Genomic DNA, 21,041 nt, shown 5'->3' with positions numbered 1-21,041 from the left:
TGGAAATCCCCAACAATCGCAATATAGTCACCAAGCAAAGCAACACACCCAGTATCACTGCAACCAAACTGCTCAACATGCTGAAGATGCAATGGTGTAAAGACAAATTGTAGGGCACGTTGCAATCTCTGTGTGCCCCCACTCTCTACAAGAACAAACACATATTCTATATAAACATGAGAAATCTAACTGAGTTTCAACAAGACTAAAAAAAACAATATTATACCCAAGAGAGGCGACATATCATCAATCACATGGATCACATGGTCTACAATAGCAGATGCCTTTTGGTCCTTTTCCAAAAATCTTATTGCTTCAATTTAGAAAAAAAGTGTCAAAACAATTAAAAATCTCCAAACTATCAAAGTTTAGGGTATATGCAAAGAGATAATGACTCTAACTTGGTCGACAAAATGGTAGAGGATGAGAAGATGGAGCAACAACATCTGTGGCTTTGGGTAGTGGAAGATCTTTGGATGCAGCTCCCCTAGATTGCACATTATGCAACTCTCTCTCTCTCTCTCGCTCTCTCTCTCTCTCTCTCTCTCTCTCTCTCTCTCTCTCTCTCTCTCTCTCTCTCTCTCTCTAGCGAGGACATGGCCTCTATCCATGCCTATCCACAAAGAGAAATGCTCAAGCTCCCACTACGAGAGTTGATGCATGGTTGGTGGATACATGCATCCCTCCCCACTCTCAATGTGAGTCTAAGACCCTACAAGCACAGGTATCGCAACAATGTGTTGCATTGTCAAGAGGTGAGCAAAGTATCTACAAAATCCAACAAAGAATTATTCTAATCTCAAACAAGAATCCATATGCAACATTAGTTGAAACCCATATTATGATACAAAAATAGTCAAACCGTTATCTACCTGTAAACTAGTCACTGAGAAGCCTTGTGACAATAGTCAATCCTCTTTAAGGCTTGCAACTCTATGTCCTTCATTTTGTTTTCCAAAGCCACCTCTAGAGGAAATAAAGATTTCCTTCCCTCTATCACAATCTCGATGTAGTACATATCCATGGTGCACGAGGGAGGAATATCAATCCCTCCTGGCACATCCACATAGTCTACAAGAAGCTTCTTAGGTTTATCTAAGATCCTCTGCAAAGCTCCCTCTCGTTTTAGCCACCTTTCACACAAAGCACGCAAAAAAAATCAAACAAATAACTCAACGTCAACTATTTGCATCAAGATGCTCACCCTCGAAACTTGTGGTCTCCTTTGACCATGCAATAAGTTGCACGGGTGATCTTGCTTGCTTCTAGTAATGACACCCATAAGATGATTTTATTTTCTATGGAAGCATCATGTAGAGCAATCAAGTTTAGTTCTCAAGAGTAGCCCAACTATCTTCCCCCCATTGAAGGCTCATCACATGATCAAACCAATCCTTCCCTAGCCTTGGGTCAATAATGTTGAGAATCTACCAAACAAGAATGTTAGTCAATTGAAATCCCTCTTACCATAGATCAAACAAAACACTAAGAGATGGTTACATACCTTTCCTACATGATAGGAAAACTTATAATAAAGATCATTCATGATCTTAACCTCTTCTTTTTTCAAGTCCTCTTTAGAAAGCAGTGATTTCTTGCTCTCTAACTTAGTGTGTAGTTCTTTTGACATTTGAACCTTCAAATTGAACCAATTCTTTTCAAAACAAAAGGCTTCCATTAAAGAATACAAAAAAGAGATACAATATCAAGCACACTTACAAATAAAAAAGAAGCCTAGCTAGATATCTCCGTGTAAGAGGATGCCTTGGCTCCTCTCCCTTTGTGGTTCTCTTACACAGAGTGTCAATCAATTTTTGGTCATTCTCCGGCAATGCACAAAAGTAATCCTCATGATCCGCAGAGAAAATTTTTGCACAATTTACCAACTCATCTCGTAGATGAGATGAAACTAGAGCATGGGTGTTCATACTGATTAAAATATTAGTAAGTTGATTAACCTTCAAACATATAAATTTTATCTACAAACAAGAATATAGTTTCACTCACAAATTCATGCATTGCAAGCTCGTGCTATTTTGGAAACCTTTGTAGGGTCGATGATTGTACACAAGACCCTACAATGCTTCTCTCTGCTGTTGGAAAACATTTCTCTAACTGCTGCTTGCCATGCTACTGTCCTGTGATTTCCTTCCCACACGTAGAAAATTCTACCAAGCAGTGACTCTAGTTGTGGCTGCAATGCTAACTCCTCTTCATAATCTTTATTTATGTCTTTCCAAAGAGGGTCCCAAGTGTCAACAATATCAGCTATTTTCAAAAATAAATGAGACTCCAAAACATTGTTAAACAATCAAAAGAAAAATAAAAAAAGTCAATACACAAAATTCTCTGAAATAACAATGATTACCTGTCACCAATGTTTTTTCCTTTTGACATGTTTTCAACGAAACAATAAAGGCACCTTTTTCCTTTATGTAGCCCTCTCCGGCAAATGCAGCTTTCAAACCAGAAACATCCGATCTAAGGCCACGAACGTGAGCATATGGAATGAGTCTACACAAAGGCACTAGTGGACACTCAAAACAACTAAAACCCTTGTGGTTTTGAGAATGTCCTCTCCTCTATCTATATGCAAATGACTATCCACGTCAAAAGCAGCAGATAGTGCAACTTCACAGGGGCAATATGAAATGGAACCAGTTCCAAAGTTGCCTTTTGTCTAGCTATTTGAGCATCAACTTCATTCATTGACCCTAAGCCAATGTCAGTACTCTCGTTTTCATCGCGAATATGATCATTGTCATTAAAGTCCTTTGTGACCGCCACAGAGCTCACCTGATCACTGCAAATAGGATCAAGAGCCATAGGTCCTTTCCCCTTTCGACGAGAACACCTCCCAACTGGAGGACTACAGACAAATTTTCAAACACAAATTAAATAACCCCTTCAAAATAACTTTTACCTAAACAATCACAATGAACTTTTATTTGTTCAAGAAGTATAACCAAGAAATGGTATTTTCATTCTCAAAATAGAACCATGTTCCTATTAAATCCACAATGCCACCAGATGAGGTACACCTTAACTCAATTCAAAGCATTTGATTCCATAACACATTCAATTATATAAAAACACACCACGCGTACGGTCCTTTCAGCAAGATTAAATACCCAAATTTTATGAATGTTTACTTTCATGATTATGAATTGGAATTGATTAATAAATGCTCATAACAATCTACTTTTTGGCAAAATCATGGCATATTTACATCTAATGTCGAAACTAGAATACATATCAGTATTTCACACACAAAAGAGAATGTATAATCGTACAAAAACATGGTCGCAAATTTTTGCCATACTAAGAAAAAGGGAAAATTACCAAAATACCCCTCTAATTTCAAAATTTTCCAACGTACCCCAAATATTAGGTCATAAATTCCCAAAATACCCCTGGTTGTGAGATTAAATTCCGCCAAAATTGAAAAAGTGTAGGTTTTCATAAGAAGACTGATTGTCAATCAATACAAGATGCTAAAACTAGAATTTGAGTTATTTACGTAGGCTCTTAAGATGAATTCCTTCATTATTTTTATACATAATTGCCTTTTTCGCAAGATAATTTTGTAACAAATTACATGCTAAGCACTCAAGAACAGATCTCAACTGTAAAAAAGAAATAAAGATTATGAAATCTTGAGTAATCCAACCAAAATAGATACAAGGGAATTTTGGGAATTTCCACAAATTAGAGGGGTATTTTGGTAATTTTCCCTTTAAAAAATCGTGGAAAAAAAAGGCCCCTCACTTGCCCCTGAAGTTCGACAGCTGTCGAAACTGTTCCACGCCGGAGCAGAACAATTCCGACAGCTCTCCAATTTCAGGGGCAAGTGACGGGCCTTTTCTTTCGCACGATTTTTAAGGTTTAATTGAGGGTGTTACTCAACAAATATTCAACAATATTGATTGCACTTTCCCTAGCACACCCACCAGCTTACATGAACTACTGGCTCTACTACTCGAGATTCTCAAACATGGTCTTGCATTCTTGCCATACCAAAAGAAAAAAAGGCCGGCACGAAACAGTTCTGACAGCTCTCGGACTCCAGGGGAACTAGTTATTGGAGCATGTGATCACGTGCAGGCTGCGGAGCAGCAGGGGGCATAAAAATACGTGCCTTGAGCAATTTTACTACAGAGACAGAGAGCGTAAAAAAGCTCTATGCAGCGCAGTGAGCGATATCTCCGTGACAGAGCAAGGCGGACTGTTTGCAGCAGCTCTGCAACTAGCCAAAGGAGTGCTTTCTCTACTACCTCACACAATCATGTTCTCTCTCTCTCTCTCTGCAACCCAATGAGCGCTATCTCTCTATTCACTCACACAATGACGAATTACTGAGTCGGTCTTCTGCTCCAGATAGCTCTAGCACAACGAGCCGGACGGCAGCTGGGCAGCCAACAGTTGATGCTGAGGAATCTTCCCTTGCTGGCTGGCGATATTGAGCACAACCTCTCCGGCAGCAGCTCGGCCAGCGAGTGGAAGAGGGTTGCAGACTTTTGATTGGATGGCAGGAGGCTGGAGACGTTGCCGGGGGAGGTGAGGCGTGGGCTACAGCGGCCAGCCAGCCACTTGCCGGCCAAAAAGAGCCCTCGACACGTATGCACTCGCCCCTGCAAGATTCTCTTTGGCTGGCCGCCTGCTCTGGTTGTGCTCGTGCTAAGAGTCATGTGCAACATCTTGCATGGCCATTAGAGGTTCTTGACATGTCGCAGCACCCACCCAGGCAGAAAATTCCTTCGCTAGGTTTAGAGTGGAAGCTTTTTTAAAAAATAATAATAATAATACCATCAGCGCGGGGAAGGAAGTAGGGAGAAACTATACGCATATCATGTATTTACAACTGTACATCGCTGCACATTACACCCTCGAGGGGCAACTGCGGGAACCACCCCCCCAATAGGGGAAACTGCGAAAACTTTTTTGATGTTTCAAACACGGGCGGATGGACTAATGATGTGTGTGTCCCGTAAGAGTGTCGGAGTGTCCGACGACGTCACCATGCACAATACAATATAGACTGGCTGAAATTGTAAAATCCCCATAGGATTTTGAGCTTGCCTTCAAAAAAGATCGAGTAATATTGACAATTTTTTGTGTAATTATCGGCTAAGGGACAATATTAAGTTTGGCTTCATTTTCAAGTGTTGGAAGAAAATGTATTTTTCTACCCCTGTTCTCAAGACCCATTTTGTTGGCTGCCAACCAATATAGTCGAGACTTAAAGACATTGACAACGACTTGATTTCCAAAGACGATCATAACTAAAGAATATTTTTTTGTGATCATGACAAAAGTAAACACTGCCCACAATATTTATGACATATTAAAATCTTTGAACTATGTTATTTGAAATAACACTTTTTATAGTGGCGAGTATTTTCCTTTCTTTAATCTACCTATATCCTATCTACTGGGTCTGCGTAACACACTTTACCTCTACATCTTACAATACATATCTTCTATTAGCAATGAGCAGACACATTACAATTTACGGACCCCAACGAGGCCAAAAGCTTGTTCTACTATTTGACAGTCGGTTTCAAAAGATCAAGGTTGACACTCTAAAACAACATTTTGATATCCCAAATGGGGGTTTTTCTGTGTGTCCTCTAGCATTGTCTCGAGATAATGGTCATCTTCAACGTGGAGAGAACAATGTTGGTGAGCAAATTTACACCCTTGACCACAAAGTTTCATAGTTCTACAAGCCTCTTGTCACCTCTAGTTTATTGCATAATGTTGTTGGCTAAAAAATTTCGCCTATAGTTATCAAAGAGAAAATTACCAACTTGAGGTATCCATGTGCGAGTTTCATTGACATCATTAGAACCCTACCATTGCAAACTAACCTTGTTGTGGCCTTGAGTCAAGTTCAAAATGTTACGCAAGTGTCTGAGCTCCCACGTCAATATGATGAGTATATCGCTTTTCAGTTGCCACCACAAGGTGAAAACTCAAGTATGAATGGTATGGAACAACCTTTTGATGGACATTCTGGGTGGAGTATGTGACGTACAACAGTGATTTGTTCAAAGGTGTTGTGCGCTTTAGCAGATGCTGTGGCCATTTGCGATGTGTTAATGTTGATTGTAGTTATCATTTGAGAACAAAGCTTCCAAGTGAAAGTCAGTGGAAGGGACGATTGTCACGAGCAACACAAAGGGGATTAATTGGAGCTAAATTTGGCAAGCTTGTGTGTGTCCATTGTCATTAGATGCCAGAATGTGTAAATGCTTGTGCTGCAGCCATTTATTACTGCATCCCAATTGAAAAGGAAATTGAGTAGATTTGCAATTCATCTTGGTTATCACACGCATCCAGTTGCCGAGGGAAAAAAGTAGAGCTACAGACAAAGTTATTTCCAAAGCTTTGCTTGTACAGGTGGCTTTAGATCCTTTGACTACAGCAGTCAAATAGTTGGAGAGAGTAACAACAAAAGAGATTGTAATGGATAGGCTCATGGGCCTAATTTCCTCTATGAATACTCCATTAGCAGAAGATGAATTTTCCAGGTTCCTTGACACAATGACTCCACTCTCTAATCAGTCGTGTGCAACAGAGTTTGGAAACAACCAAAAAAGCCCAAAGTTATCACTTCAATGGGATTTGAGTCCTTACTGAAATTAAAGAGCAATATAGCCGATACCCATACCTGCATAGTGTTCTATTTCCAGGTCAGTTAGGAGCCAAGCAACAACCTCATGTTTTCAAAATGTCTACAGTGGGTCCTGGTAGTGGGGTGGACTTGGTAAATTGTATGCGTCCCGGAGGTAACTTGCAAGATATGTGGGTGCACCTTGACCATGTGCATAGAGTGGATGGATGGCCTACTATGTCAGCACATGTATATGATCCTTATGTTCGAGAACTTTTAACTTTTGCAATATGTGAATTTACAATTGAAAATAAACATGCATAGATTGGTACCTTGTAACGACCTTGAGACATCTTAGGGTCCTCTTTGATTTTGACATTGCCTCCATGAAAACCAATGAGAGCACTTCCTCTAATTCTTTGATGACTCTTTTTGACTCACTCACTGGCTTTAAGGTCCATGCAAAACATATGTACAAATGAACCACCTTTTCAATTATTCTGCACAGTGCATGGAGTGTACAAATGTGAACTCTACACAGAGGGATATCAAGTACTGGCCGAAAAGATTTATCTTGAAGATGTCTGTTGAGAGCTCTAATCCATTGCAAACTGTCAAGAGATTGAGCATCGGCCATGCAGTATAAACATGGATTTGCCACAGCTGCACCGTGTGTTATGTTGTACATGCACTTAAGAGTCTTTAAGTCACCTGCCATGTGCCATTTGACTTTGTAGTCACGAAATCCTTCCATTGAAAGAACACTTCCGTTTCTTTGGTCACTGATGATAGAAGGAATCTGGATTTGACTAAAAACCCAATGGAGGATTTCAAAATTTTCTTTATCGACCTGTATGTAAAAAAAGGAACATAAAGCCAAGAACCATACATGCAATATTTTTGTTAGTATAGATTGAACCAAGTGTACCTCAAATGAACCTAGCGACAAAATATTACCATGGGTCCTTTTTTATTATTAATGGATCTAAAGCTCTATTCATGAGGGTAATGGTGACTCTTTTGAGCTTCCTGTTCTTCAAGACCTCTCACTCGTCGAGCTTCAAAGTGAACTTGAGAACCCCATTGCACTCTTCTCGACTCATATCAAAGAAGTGAACTGAATACCTTTGCAATTCTTCAAGATCAACAAAGAGGTTGTTATGCTCGTTATACTCTACCTCTCTCCTCCCCTTGCCTATGAATGTTTCTTCAATATGAAATGGTGATCCAAGTTTCTCAAACACCTCATCATTTACGTGTCGACGTGCAGCCTTTACATGTGATGGTTTTGGAAGCAATGGTCCTCTCTGTAATTTATTTTGATACAATTTAGCTAATGCTTTGAAGAGAGCCATGTATCCCATCTGCAAGATGCCACTCTCATCAAATATTTCTTGCACTTTCATTGGCTCCAGTTTGATTCTTCTTCATGAAGGAGGTAAGGAGCCTCCCTTTCAATTTATCAAATTTCTTCTGAGTTATCATCTTTTGAACTGCATGTTTGGAAACTAAACGGCTGTAATGCACACTAGCATTCGAACCTACTCCATTTAAGTTTGGATGTAGCAAAGTCCTGCAAAGAAAGCACCATGCATCATGATCAATAAAAAGAAAGTGTGAATCATATATATGATACAAAAGCAGAACCAACCTTTGAGTTACCTTAAAGCTCGTATTTTGTTTTTTTAGGCCGTCACTACCAATCTTCATATTCTCTATGTTACATAGATCTCGTTTTTTTTTCCGACTCCCAAGCACAGTGTCTTTCACATGAAAACTTGTGATCTTCTTCTCAACGATTTGATTGTCTCTCCGTTTGATGAAATATTTTGAGTGCATGCTTCATTAAGTTTCTTCAACTGTATGTTCTCCATCGCTAGGAGGTTTATTTACTTTTCCGCATTCAATTCTTGTATTTTAAATGTCTAGTGTATCTCGGTAGCCCATCCTTTCGATCGCCTGTAAAATGTAAAAGGTTAGTGATATTAGCAAAGGGAGGTGGCACATTTGTTGTAGGATCCTTTGGGTAAATAGACCCATCGGTCCATAAATCCAAATGATGTTCCTTGGTTGTCTTTCTAAGTTCTTTCTCCCGTTGGGATAAGAAAAACTCCTTCCTACGTTTCTGCAATGGTGCATACGCTTGCAATACAGCAACGTGAAGATGATTTATGTTCTTTCTTTGGGTAAGTGTTGAAGATGAAGGGGCTGGGGATTGCAAGTTCAAATTGATGTTTTCATAAAAAAAAGAAGTTTTGTTCATTCCTATTACTAACAAAATATCTCAAGTTTTGGCAGCAAAGGCTTGGAAGCTCGCGTTTGAAATCACTATAGTCCCATGTTTAGAGTTGATAGAGTTCCTGAAGCTACCTAAAAATGAATGTCATTTTGGTTGTTTGTTGGTGCAAAAAAGCATCACCTAAAATATACTATTGAACATATTTATTTTCTATTTCTAAGATTACGTGGAACTTCTTACAGGGCCCAAAAGTGAGACAACTGATTTCTCCTAATGTCAATGAGGCTACATCAAGAAAATCTATGTATAGAGCTTGCAAACCCCTTCAAGGAGACAAGATCATTTGGTAGAAGCAAGGGTGATTGACTGATTGATGCTGAGGGTGAATCCACTCATAGACAAGAGTACAATGCAAAAACACAAGACTATACATTCGGTGGAAGGTGGAGAGAAATCAATTTTAAGGAGGATTCAGAGATGGGAGTCAGAGCTCCAAGGTCAAGGAAAACGTTTGTGCTTTGAAATGAAAGATCGATCAAGCTATGTGGGAAATTCAAAGAACTCTTGGATGTCGTATGACATGTAGTGGCACACCCAATGGTGGAAGAAGATATGAACAAAATAGAGTGGCATGTAACAAAGGAACTTGTGCACCATCATTTGAGGGCTATAGAAAACATTTAAATGGGCTCACGAGGCAATGGTTTTGTTTTTTTCCCAACCATGTAATACATTGTCATGTGGTGGACCATAACATAAAACTAAGGCCAACTCGTCTACCTACCATTTGGCCAGTCAATCTAGGAAAAAATCTCATAGACGAAGAATTTGATGCATTGCTTGAAGGAGGATTTCAATAGGAGATATCTGGGGGAAATCCAATGTACAGAACTACAATGCACACTCCTCCAAGGGATGAAGGTGATTCTTCTTACACTACAACAGAGGTAGGTATATTGGTTTAATATTAAGAAATGGCATAAAAGTTAAATCTTGCACTTCCATTTCATAGGGGGGAAAAAACAAAATTGGTTTTGCTCTTAGTATGAAAGCCAAGGTGATTGAAGAGAAATGCATCTTGGGCAATGTACATAAAGTCTTCAAGGTAGAGTCACTTGCATAAGATGAACATGTGCTTTGGCTTGTTGGACTTAGGGTTGTAGGGAAACACACACAACTTGAAAAGGATGAAGGAAGCTCAAGGCACACAATAGAGAGTGTATTACTTAGTGTGCAATGGAAAGATAAGATATCCCTAGAGTGATGGGCGTATATACAGTGCACCGGGGGGGGGGAGGGATCTCCTAGTGAGGTAAAAAAATGGACCAACGGTCCTATGTGTGTTCACACACATCAATACCACATGTATATGGTAACAAACCCCCCTTGTTAGGAGTGATGCGGTGAACGAGAACTGGCACACAGAGTATAGGGAAGTGCCATGTCCCATGAGGATATGATCAGTCCACAAAGGGGAGTAAGCCCAAAGCTTTGCAAAAAGCTTTGAACTTCTCACGAGACAATGCCTTTGTGAAAATATTTGCAAGGTTGTTCAGTGTTGGCACATAAGCCAAGCTGATCTCTCTTGCCGGTATAGTGGTAATACATCTCAATGTGATTTGTGCGAGCATGAAAAACTAGGTCCCTTGCAACTGCCAATGCACTCTGACTGTCAGTGTAAATAGTGTTGGCAATGTCCTATCCAACACTCAAATTAGCCATAAGGCGTCTGATCCATACACACTCAATCGTAGCTCTGAAGACTTCCATGTACTTAACCTCACAACTGCAAGTGGCCACAGTAGGTTGCTTCTAGCTCATCTATTATATGCATGAACTTTCGAGCATGAAACAAAAACCATCGTGGACACTTGTGTATCAAAACAACCAGCCCAATCTGAGTCCCAAAAAGCATGTAAATCTAGTGGCAATGATCCCCCCTTGGGATAAAACAAGCCAAGATGTAAAGTTTCACTCAAGTAGAAAAAAATTCATGTTGGCAATCTGCCAATGCTTAGACCCTGGGCTATGCATAAATCTACTAACATGTGAGACTGTAAACTGAATATATGGCCTTGTGTTCTATACATAAATAAGGCAGCCAATAGCAGTTTGGTAAAGAGTGACATCGGCATGATCATTAGCATCATGAATACTTGATTTCAAACCTGTTTCCATGGGAGTGGCAATAGGTTTGCCACTCCTGAAGTCCAAACTTACATAGCAATGTCTCTATGTAACTTGTCTGACACAAGGTAATACCACCATCACACTGCTTAAATGGTATAGCCAAGTAATGATGCAAGAGCCCCAAATATTTCATCTCGAAAGTAGCATTCAAATCAGCCTAAAATTCAGCAATATGTCTCTCATTTGGTCCAGTGATAAGCAAATCATCACATAGAGAACCACAATGAGAAGTACATCACCCTCACACTTTACATACAATGTGATTTCCGTTGGAATGTTACAAAAGTCTCGTTTGACCAAGTAAGTGTCAGGCTTCTCATACCAAGCACAAGGAGATTGCTTCAACCCATACAAAGCTTTCTTACATTTTGCACACTTTATGTTCATGCCTTTTAATGACAAAACCGCAAGACTGCGTTACATAAACTTCCTCAAATATGACACCATTCAAGAAAGTAGTAACAATGTTTGACTGATGTACATCCCAACCAAAATGAGCTCCCGATGCACATTAGTTATACAACAAGTGGGAGCAAAAGTCTCTTCATAATCTATGCCTTTTTGCTGTGCATAACCCTTTGCAACAAGTCGATCCTTATAGCGACCAGTCTCACCATTCAGCTTACATTTCAACTTGTAAACACACTTCCTACCAATGGGATTTTTTTTCAGGAGGAAAATCACATAAAGTCCATGTGTCATTTTCTATAAGTGCATCATATTCTGATTGCACGACAGCCATCCAATTTTTTGAATTTTGTGCTTCATAAAGAGATACGGGTTCCTCAACATCAGATAAGCTAGACACATCCAAAGCATAACAATCTAATGCATAAGATGCATGGCAAGAACCTAAACGAGTACGACTAGACAAAGGTGCATCCAATTTACTATCACACAAAGTATGCACCAGCCATTTTGGCATACCTCTAGCCTGTTCATTCTCAACCCTTTTGTCATCAAGTACATCATGTACATTTGCATCAGTAATAGGTTGATCTGTAACATTTTCAAGAACCCCCATAGGTTGTACATTTTCCTCATTGGAATTTACATTCAAACTTCCACCACTACAAAGAGGCAACAAAGTGTCATAAATGTCTTGTGACCTTACATTATTGTCTCTAGTACATGACAGCAAGGGTTGATCATTATCTTGCACAAACACATCCTGTGAAACCAAGATACACTTTGTTTGTGGATGATGCAACCTATAACCTTTGCTTTCAGCACTATAACCAACAAAAATGGATGTGACAACCTTATCATCCAATTTTTTGCGTTGCATTTGTGGCACCAAAGCATAAGCCAAAAAACTAAAAATATGCATGTGCTCAATAGAAGGCTTTCTATCATGCCATGCTTCATAAGTAGTCATAAATTGCAAAGCTTTTGTAGGACACCTGTTAAGTACATAAGTGGCACACATGATGGCCTCAAGCCAAAACAAATGTGGTAAAGCTTGACTTTTGATCATACATCGTGATATTTCCATAAGTGACCTATTTTTCTTCTCAGCAACACCCTTTTGGTGAGGAGTATAAGGAACTTTGCATTGGTGTTTTACTCCACGACTTGCCAGAAATGCATTAAATTCATGAGACATGTACTCACCCCTCGATCTGAATGTAGGGTACCCAGAGTACATTTCGAGACATTTTCAGCCATAGAGAGAAACTATTTGAAGCACATAAACACTTTGAACTTTGCTTTAAGAGGATATACCCATGCATGCCTAGAGTAATCATCAATGAAAGTCATGAAGTAAAGGTAATTTCCCAATGATGGAGTTTGCATGGGCCCACAAACATCACTATGCACAAGCTGCAACCTGCGTGTAGTCCTAGCTGAACCATTCTTTGGAAACTTTGAATGCTGCATCTTACCCAAAATATAACCTTCACAACATGTTTGACATGTGCTTCAAGAGACAACACAGAAGCAACCATATCAAATTTTTGCAGACGCAGAAAACTAGCAAAATTCAGATGCCCAAAACATGCATGCCAAAGTTTTGCATCTAAAAGAGCCATAGAATCCACTATAATATTTGCAAAATTCTACCCACACTTGTCATACAAAGTGAGCTTATACAACCCACGACATAAATGAAGGTGTTGTAGGAAGCGTGTGCGAGTGCAAGTGCGAGAGCAGAGAGCAGAGAGAGAGAGAGAGAGAGAGAGAGAGAGAGAGAGAGAGAGAGAGAGAGAGAGAGAGAGAGAGAGAGAGAGAGAGAGAGAGAGAGAGAGAGAGACCTACTTTGGGTGGAGCGTGCAGCAACATTATCCTGTTGTAGCTCCTTATTTTTTTGTATTAAAGAATAAGTGTATAATGGTTAAGTTAGTAGATGGGTTAGTAGTAAGTGGGATGTCTGGCCAGTTGGCCTGAATCCCAACAAACTCCCACTTGAAGGCCAACGCAGCCCAAGTGACCTGGTATGTACAACCGTGAAACAATCTAGTGGCTTCAACCTATACCCATCAATTCATTGCAATGTGTAAACCGCTCCAAAGCTAAGCCTTTCGTCAAAGCATTTGCTGGGTTGTCATTACTGTGTATCTTGACCAAATTAATGAGCTTATTGGCCAAGAAATCTCTCACGAGATGATACCTGACTTCAATGTGTTTCGATTTGGAGTGAAACATGGGATTCCTTGCCAATGCAAGAGCACTCTGACTATCACAATATATCACTGGAATCTCATTAATGCCAAGATTTTTGACCAAGCGAGATAACCACACAGCCTCTTTACTTGCATCTGATCATGCAACGTACTCTGCTTTCGTAGTGGAAGACGACGTACAACCTTCAAGACATGACCTCCAAGATACTGCTGCTCCAGCAAATATGAAAACATAGCCAGATGTCGATCTCCTATTGTCAACACAACCCGCATAGTCTGCATCCGCATAACCCATGATGGATACATCACTATTCTCGAAGTGTAAACACCAGCCGACCGTATCTTTGAGGTACCTAAGAATGTGCTTCACTGCTTCCCAATGCTTGTTGCCAGGATTTTCCATATATCGGCTCACCACTCCCACTGCAAAAGCAATGTCTAGTCTTGTGGCCACCATAGCATACATGAGACTACCCACTACCGAAGAATATGGTACCTTAGCCATTTCAGCTCGCTCAGCATCAGATTTGGGTGCATCTTCCTTGCTAAGTTTCAAGAATGCCTGCATTGGGGTACTCAATGCTTTCCCCCCCTGCATATTGAAATGCTGCAAAACTTTCTCAATGTATGTTTCCTGAGATAACTCAAGAATACGATGTTTGCAATCTCTTTTGATTTGCATGCCAATAAAGTGTGTAGCATCCCCCAAATCTTTCATTGCAAAATTATTGCTAAGTGTTTTCTTCAAGTTGGCAATTTCCGCAATGGATTTCCCAGTTATAAGCATGTCATCAACGTACAAAACTAGAATGATCATCAAGCCATCATCTAGCTTTCTTGTGTACAAGCAGTGATCCTCTTCGCTCCTTTTATATCCTTGAGACCTCATACATGCATCAAATTTATGATACCACTGTCATGAACCCTGCTTTAAGCCATAAAGTGCCTTTTTGAGCTTACATACTAGCTCCTCATGAGATGAGTTCTCCTGAACAAACCCTTCAGGCTGCTACATGTAAACATCCTTATCGAGATCCCCGTGAAGAAATGATGTCTTCACATCCATTTGGACAAGTTCCATGTTCTCAATTGCTACAAGACCAAGTACAGTTCTAAACGTTGTCATCTTGGCCACAGGCGAGAAGATTTCATCAAAATTGACTCCCTTTTATTGTTTGAACCCTTTGGCCACAAGTCTAGCCTTGTACTTTGGATTTGGATCACCTGAGGTAAATTTCTTCTTGTAAACCCATTTGCAAGGTAAAGCTTTCATTTGGTAGTTCTACCAAGTCCCAAGTGTCATTAGCCAGAATCGAGTTATACTCAGATTCCATAGCCTGCTCCCACTTCACCACATCATCCGTTCATCAGTAGTAGCAACTTGGCTCACCGCAGTCGGTCAACATGATGTAATCAAGACCTGGCTTGAAACGTGCAGGTGGACAAGATACTCTAGTAGACCGTCTCACTCCTTGACCATTGCTATCTGCTCCCTCTGGAGCATTGCTAGTGGAAGGTACATCACTAGCCCGCTGATTTGACTTCACTGTCTTTGAGGCAACATCGAGTGACTCTCCGAAACTCTATTTCCTTGATAGGTTGTTTGTGCATCTTGGACTCATTGAAGATCACATATGAAGTACAGATGACTCGACAAGATTCCGGGTGCCAGAGACGATAGCCCATCTCTCCATCAGCACCATATCCAATGAAAATACATTTGTGTGACTTTGGCTCTAACTTCTATCGAAGTTGTTTAGGCACATGAGTATAAGCTTCACAACCAAAAACACGTAGATGGTCATAGTGGGGCTTACCTTTAGACCATAACTCTTTTGGGATCTCATAATTCAATGGCATACTAGGTGAACGATTTATAATGTGCATTGCGGTCAAGACGGCTTCTGCCCAAAAGCCTTGTGTGAGATTTTCCCTAGAAAGCATGGCTGCGACTCTTTCCTGAATCGTACGATTCATGCACTCAGCAACTCCATTCTGAGCTGGTGTGTATAGTGTAGTAAACTGCCTTTTAATCCCCCTTTTAGCACAAAAATTGTCAAAGACATACTCTCCACCGTTGTCAGTCCGCAACCTCTTGAGTTTCTTGCCAGATTGATTCTCAATGAGTGCCAAAAAAAATTGGAACACAGGAAGAACTTGATCCTTATGTTTCAAAGGATATGCCGACATCTTTCGAGTAGAATCATCTATGTATGTCACAAAATAGTTGCCCCCCCCTAGAGATTTGGTTGACATAGGATCACAAACATCACTATGTACTAAATCTAGAGGTTCAGCTCACTTTTGACCCGATGGTAAGTTCACGGACCTAGTTTGTTTTCCATAGATACAGTGCTCACAAACAGGAAAGTCAACATAAGACAACACAGGTAAGTAGCCAAAACGAGTCAGAGTTCTCATTTCTTTTTGGCTAATATGACCTAGCCGGCAATGCCACAACTCAGTAGACGGCAGCTCGGTTATAGATGTGTAATCATGACCAACATTTTACACATGCATGGAATACAAGGTACCATGCTTCTGATCTCTAAGTACGACAAGATTACCCTTGAGTACTATCCACGAACCATTGCCAAATGTGGTGTTGTAGCCCAAATCATCAAGCTGACCAGAAATCAAGCTTTTAGTCAACTTGGGCACATGTCTGACGTTACATAAAGTAAAGTGCGTGCCATTGCTTAGATGCAATTTGACATTTCCGACACCCTCAATGTCTAGTTCATAAGCTCACCAAGTCTCACTTTGCCACAAGAGTGAGAATAAGTAGAGAACCACTCTCTATGTGGTGTCACATGGAAACTAGCACTAGAATCTACTATCCAATTCTCTGCATACTGTGCATCTTCTGTAACAAGATCCTCAACTGGTAGATCTGCTGTGCAGACCAATATGTCAGAGGTAAGTGGCATAAAAACCGCTGCAAGAGTCTCTACAATAGGAGCATTTGAGGACTCTAGCACATTGATCTCCTCTAACTTTTCTTTGCCCTTGTTTGAATCATCAGACTTAAAAGTTTCACCGGATTGTTTATCACATGCCATTTCTTGCAATCCTTCTTCACATGCCCTTTTTTATGGCAATGATAGCACTCGACATTACGCATAGAACCTCAAGACTTACTGCGTGAGTCCCCCACGTTCCTTGCTTTTGGCACGACTTTGAGTGCGACCCCTCTGTCTATCACTAGTATTGCGGTATAGGCGCCTATGCCTTGCCCGACCGCCCAGAGCCTGGGCGCCCACTGACTTGTATACCTTATACATAGCATAAGTGTATAGGGGGATGCTCACTCTTTGAGTCTCCCCACCCATATCTGTGTGTTGTGTGTCTCCTTCTCTCTCTCACTCTTCGTCTGTGGTGCTCTCCGATCCCCCTTCAATTGGTATCAGAGCGTAGATGGACGGCTTTGCGATGAACTCGTCGGCTATGGCGGAGAGTTCACAGATCTGAGCAAAGAAATAGAGGAGGCTTGTGGACAACCATACAGAGGCTTGCAGGAGAGCTCTTAGGAGCTTCCTAGTGCTCACAGATCCACAGTTCCTCTACGGATCAGCCCACTGTGTACATCATTTTTCCTCTTCTCGGCAAGCTTTGCAACGGCTACATCGGCGACAGATTGGAGCTTGGAGGTTCCATAGACATGGAAGAATTGTGAGATTGATGCATTCAGCTCACGCATCGAGGTGGAAAGTGAGTTTGAGCCTTTCTATGAGCTCAAAGAAGCACAAAAGAAAGTCGTTCAGTTTTTGGCAGTTTGACAACAATCAGGGATTTCAAAATGACGTGATCACGGCATCAAATGATGGTAATAACAGACAAAATGTCAAAACTATGCAATTATGTCAACATCAAAATGTCAAGTTGTCACCTGCTGAGCAACCTGGTGACCTGCAAAAGCCCGCCGGGATTGTGCAACACCCCGACGGGCTCGCCGGATATGTTACTCTACCCGACGGACCCGCTAGGCCTGTCAAACAGGCCCGTCGGGCTCGCAGAGGCCCGTGGGGCCTATAAAAAGTGAACGTTGGGGACTCATTTTCACAAAGAGCAAGGAGCAAAGTGCTTGGCAGAGAGCAAAGAGAAGGAGAAAAAAATTTTGAGCAAAAAAATCAAGGTAAAAAATAAAAGTCTTTTTTTAATGTTTTTAAGTTTCCAAGTTTATTTATTTTTAAGTTTTTAAAATGTTTAGATAAAAAATTTATGCATGTTTTTAAATTATATTTTCTGTAAAAGTAAGCTTGCAACAACACATGGCCTCTAGTCGTGTATACGGCTAGGTGTGTCGTCGTGAAACCGCAAGATTACTTTTAATTTCGTTATCGTGGATGTACGGTCTCTAGTCGTGCATACGGCTAGGTGTGTCGTTGCTGAAGCGTAAAGAAATTGTTTACAAAGTCTCACATTGAAGCACAGCCTCTAGTCGTTAATTCGGCTAGGTGCGTTGTTGTGGAAATGCACAGACCTTGTGCGATATTAATTTGTCGTAGACGCACAGCCTCTAGTCGATTTTCCGCTAGGTGTGTCGTCGTGAAAATGTCAAAGTGCTTTGTTTTTTTTTTCTTATAGTATTTTTGCGTGGAAGCACGGCCTCTAGTCCTGAATTCGGCTAGGTGTGTCATCGTGAAAGTGCAGAAATAATGTGTCACATGTGGTTTGACATGGTGCACAGCCTCTAGTCGTTTAACGGCTAGGTGCGCCGGTGCGGTAACGTCAGATCACATTGTTTCTATGTTCTGTTACAAGAAAGCACGGCCTCTAGTTGATTTTTGGCTAGGTGTGTCCTCGCGGAAACGTAATAGGACTTTGCATCTAACCTCTGCTTAAATGTTTTGTGTTTAGGCTATAGTTGTAATATATGCATGCATTGATTTTGTTAAATAGCTTTTGTAGTTCAATGTGAGCTTGAACCTGGTCAAGTCCTGTACTGCAGAAGCATGCTCATCAGGATCACTATAGAACTGTGCAACAACATCATAAAAATCTTCCAAGACCTCCTCGTCCAACTTGTTTATGTCCATTGCCCTATATTCTGGAGCCAACAAGAAAGCAACACTATGCAATGGACTATGCACGCCCACCCATTGAGCATGCACATACCTGGATAGGATGTCTCTCCTACTTCTATTGAGCGGGGCCTTCCAGGGCTTTGAGATGGGTTCCTTTGGCTCCTTGGGTTTATTTAAACTCTCCTAAATCGTCCACAATGCCTTCCACACCTTGCCCAAGTTGGGCAGCTTTGAATCAAGTTGTCTGACTGCTAACATGACAGGAAGCATGACATTGTGAACATCCACAACATTGTCCCAGAATTGGCGAGAAGCGAGCTTTTCCCTTATTGCGTCCACCCGACCCCTAATAGTCTCTACTTGACCTGCTTCCCACTCCGTGAACTTGGCACACACAAAGGTCTCTTGAACTGCATTTCTATTCCTAAGTAGAGATTCCACCATGTAGAAGTTGGTGCAAATACTAGTTTCACACGATAATCTCAACATGGTTGTCATTCTCTGTCGATACTGATCAAGCACCCTCTGTGGCTTCAATATGAATTTGACTAGCTTTCTAGCATCGTCAATAATAATTTTGAACCAATTTGTATCTCTGTTGTTGTACCAATCTTGAAGCACAAGGTTGAGGCTATGTGTATTGCACCCAACAGTGTACAAATGAGAAAAGCGATGCTCCAAAAACTTACCTGCAGATCTACAATTTTTTGCATTGTCCATAATCACCTGCACAACATTGTCCACCCCTAGTTGATCAATAACCTCACTGATAACTCCAGCTATGTAACTGCCAGACTTTATTTGGCCAGAGCTATCGATCGCATTGATGAAACACTCACCGCGTGGACACACTAGCATAACATTAATCAATGGGCGTCTCTGAACATTGGACCACCCATCGCTAACTATGGTACAACCAGATAGCTTTGTAGTGTCCAATATTAGCCTCTTTACATCTTTCTGAGTGCTTAAAAAACAATTATCTAGAAGTAGATTCCTCACATGATGATACGTCGGGGGGGGTAAAACCTGCACCGTACTCTCCGATTCTTTTCTAGGATGATTTCCACGCATCTCGTGTCACAATAGTCAATGAACCACTAGTGTAATATATGGCATGCAAATTATGATTCCTCCAAAGCAGTAGCGCTAAAGCTGGCCTCCAAACTGACTTGCCTACTTCTAGAAGAGGCAACCACAAACTCTGGGGAGCCCTCATTTACAGAGGCAACACCGCTTCTTTGTGTCACATCTCCATTGGGCAACACCATTTCTTGCGTGGGAGTGACCCTAACTGACGCTTAATCCACGGTTGACCTCTCAGTGTTGGTAGTTACTTGGTGAAATGAGGATGCTCTGGGTCTTTTGTTTCCCAAAACCAGTTTCCCTAGTAAAAGTTTTAGTCATGCAGCGTCCTCTTCTGCACTAAGACCGTTGCACTTACCACCTGGCTCCTAAGAAGTGATCCCGAATTCTGGGAGCTCCACCAGACTTGGCTTCACCACAATAATTGCATTTCCCATCTTGATACTTGTGTGCATTAGTGGCAAAGTTCCATTCAGGTCTATGGGATCTTCCAACCACTTTTCTTTTGTTCATATTGTTGTTCAGAGTATTTTTCTTTGTCGTGTTGGAATTTCTTCTCAAGGAGGCACTCGCATTAGCCACATTAGCCATGGGAATTCTTGCATGTACGTAAAATTTATTCACATTATTACATTATAATGGTCTGAATTAATGCAATAGATGTAGAATCAATCAGATTCATAGCACAAAGTGCAAGAAAACAAATTGGTGAAGAAACAAGGAGAAGTCCATCACAAAGTAGGGGTAGCCATCCATGCACTTCACCTTCCTGAGTCCTCTCTAGGATCAGTCTAGTCCGTCATTGGACTAACAACCCAAGTCTGGAGCTCTAATCGTGACAACCAAATGAAGCTATGAGAGAACAAGGAGAAGTCTATCCCATAGAAGGGATAGCCATCCATGCACTTCATCATCCTGCCTCCTCTCTAGGATCAGTCCAATCCATCATTCGAGAACTAGCGACCCAAGATTAGAGCTCTAACCGCAAACAAACGAATCGATGAAAGAACAAGGAAAAGTCCATCCCAACATAGGGGTAGCCATCCATGCACATCATCTTCCTAATTCCTCTCCAGGATCAGTCCAGTCCATCATTCGAGGACTATCGACCCAAGATTGGAGCTCTAAACGCATCTCACTTACCTAAAATTAAGTTTTTTACCTATAATAGGCTATACTTTTATCTTCTCTATGAGTGGAGGGGGGTGGTAAGTCATGATTTTGGAGGGGGGTTCTTATATAGCCCCCCTAAAATATAG

General features: G+C 41.0%; 1 protein-coding gene across 1 annotated transcript; it reads right to left on the bottom strand.

The window, feature by feature from the left end:
* Window positions 1-18,879: 18,879 nt before the first annotated feature.
* Window positions 18,880-19,770, bottom strand: LOC147453500 (uncharacterized). The gene has a single exon (XM_086516925.1). The coding sequence runs from the start codon at window positions 19,768-19,770 to the stop codon at window positions 18,880-18,882; it is 891 nt and encodes a 296-aa protein (XP_086373051.1).
* Between the last annotated feature and the right edge of the window lie 1,271 nt (window positions 19,771-21,041).

This window comes from Adiantum capillus-veneris, chromosome 7 (assembly GCF_014529385.1).
Source record: "Adiantum capillus-veneris isolate H3 chromosome 7, ASM1452938v2, whole genome shotgun sequence".
In the NCBI taxonomy this organism is placed as follows: domain Eukaryota; kingdom Viridiplantae; phylum Streptophyta; class Polypodiopsida; order Polypodiales; family Pteridaceae; genus Adiantum; species Adiantum capillus-veneris.
Note: the sequence above shows the minus strand (reverse complement) of the source record. Positions and strands in the feature narration are given on the sequence as shown.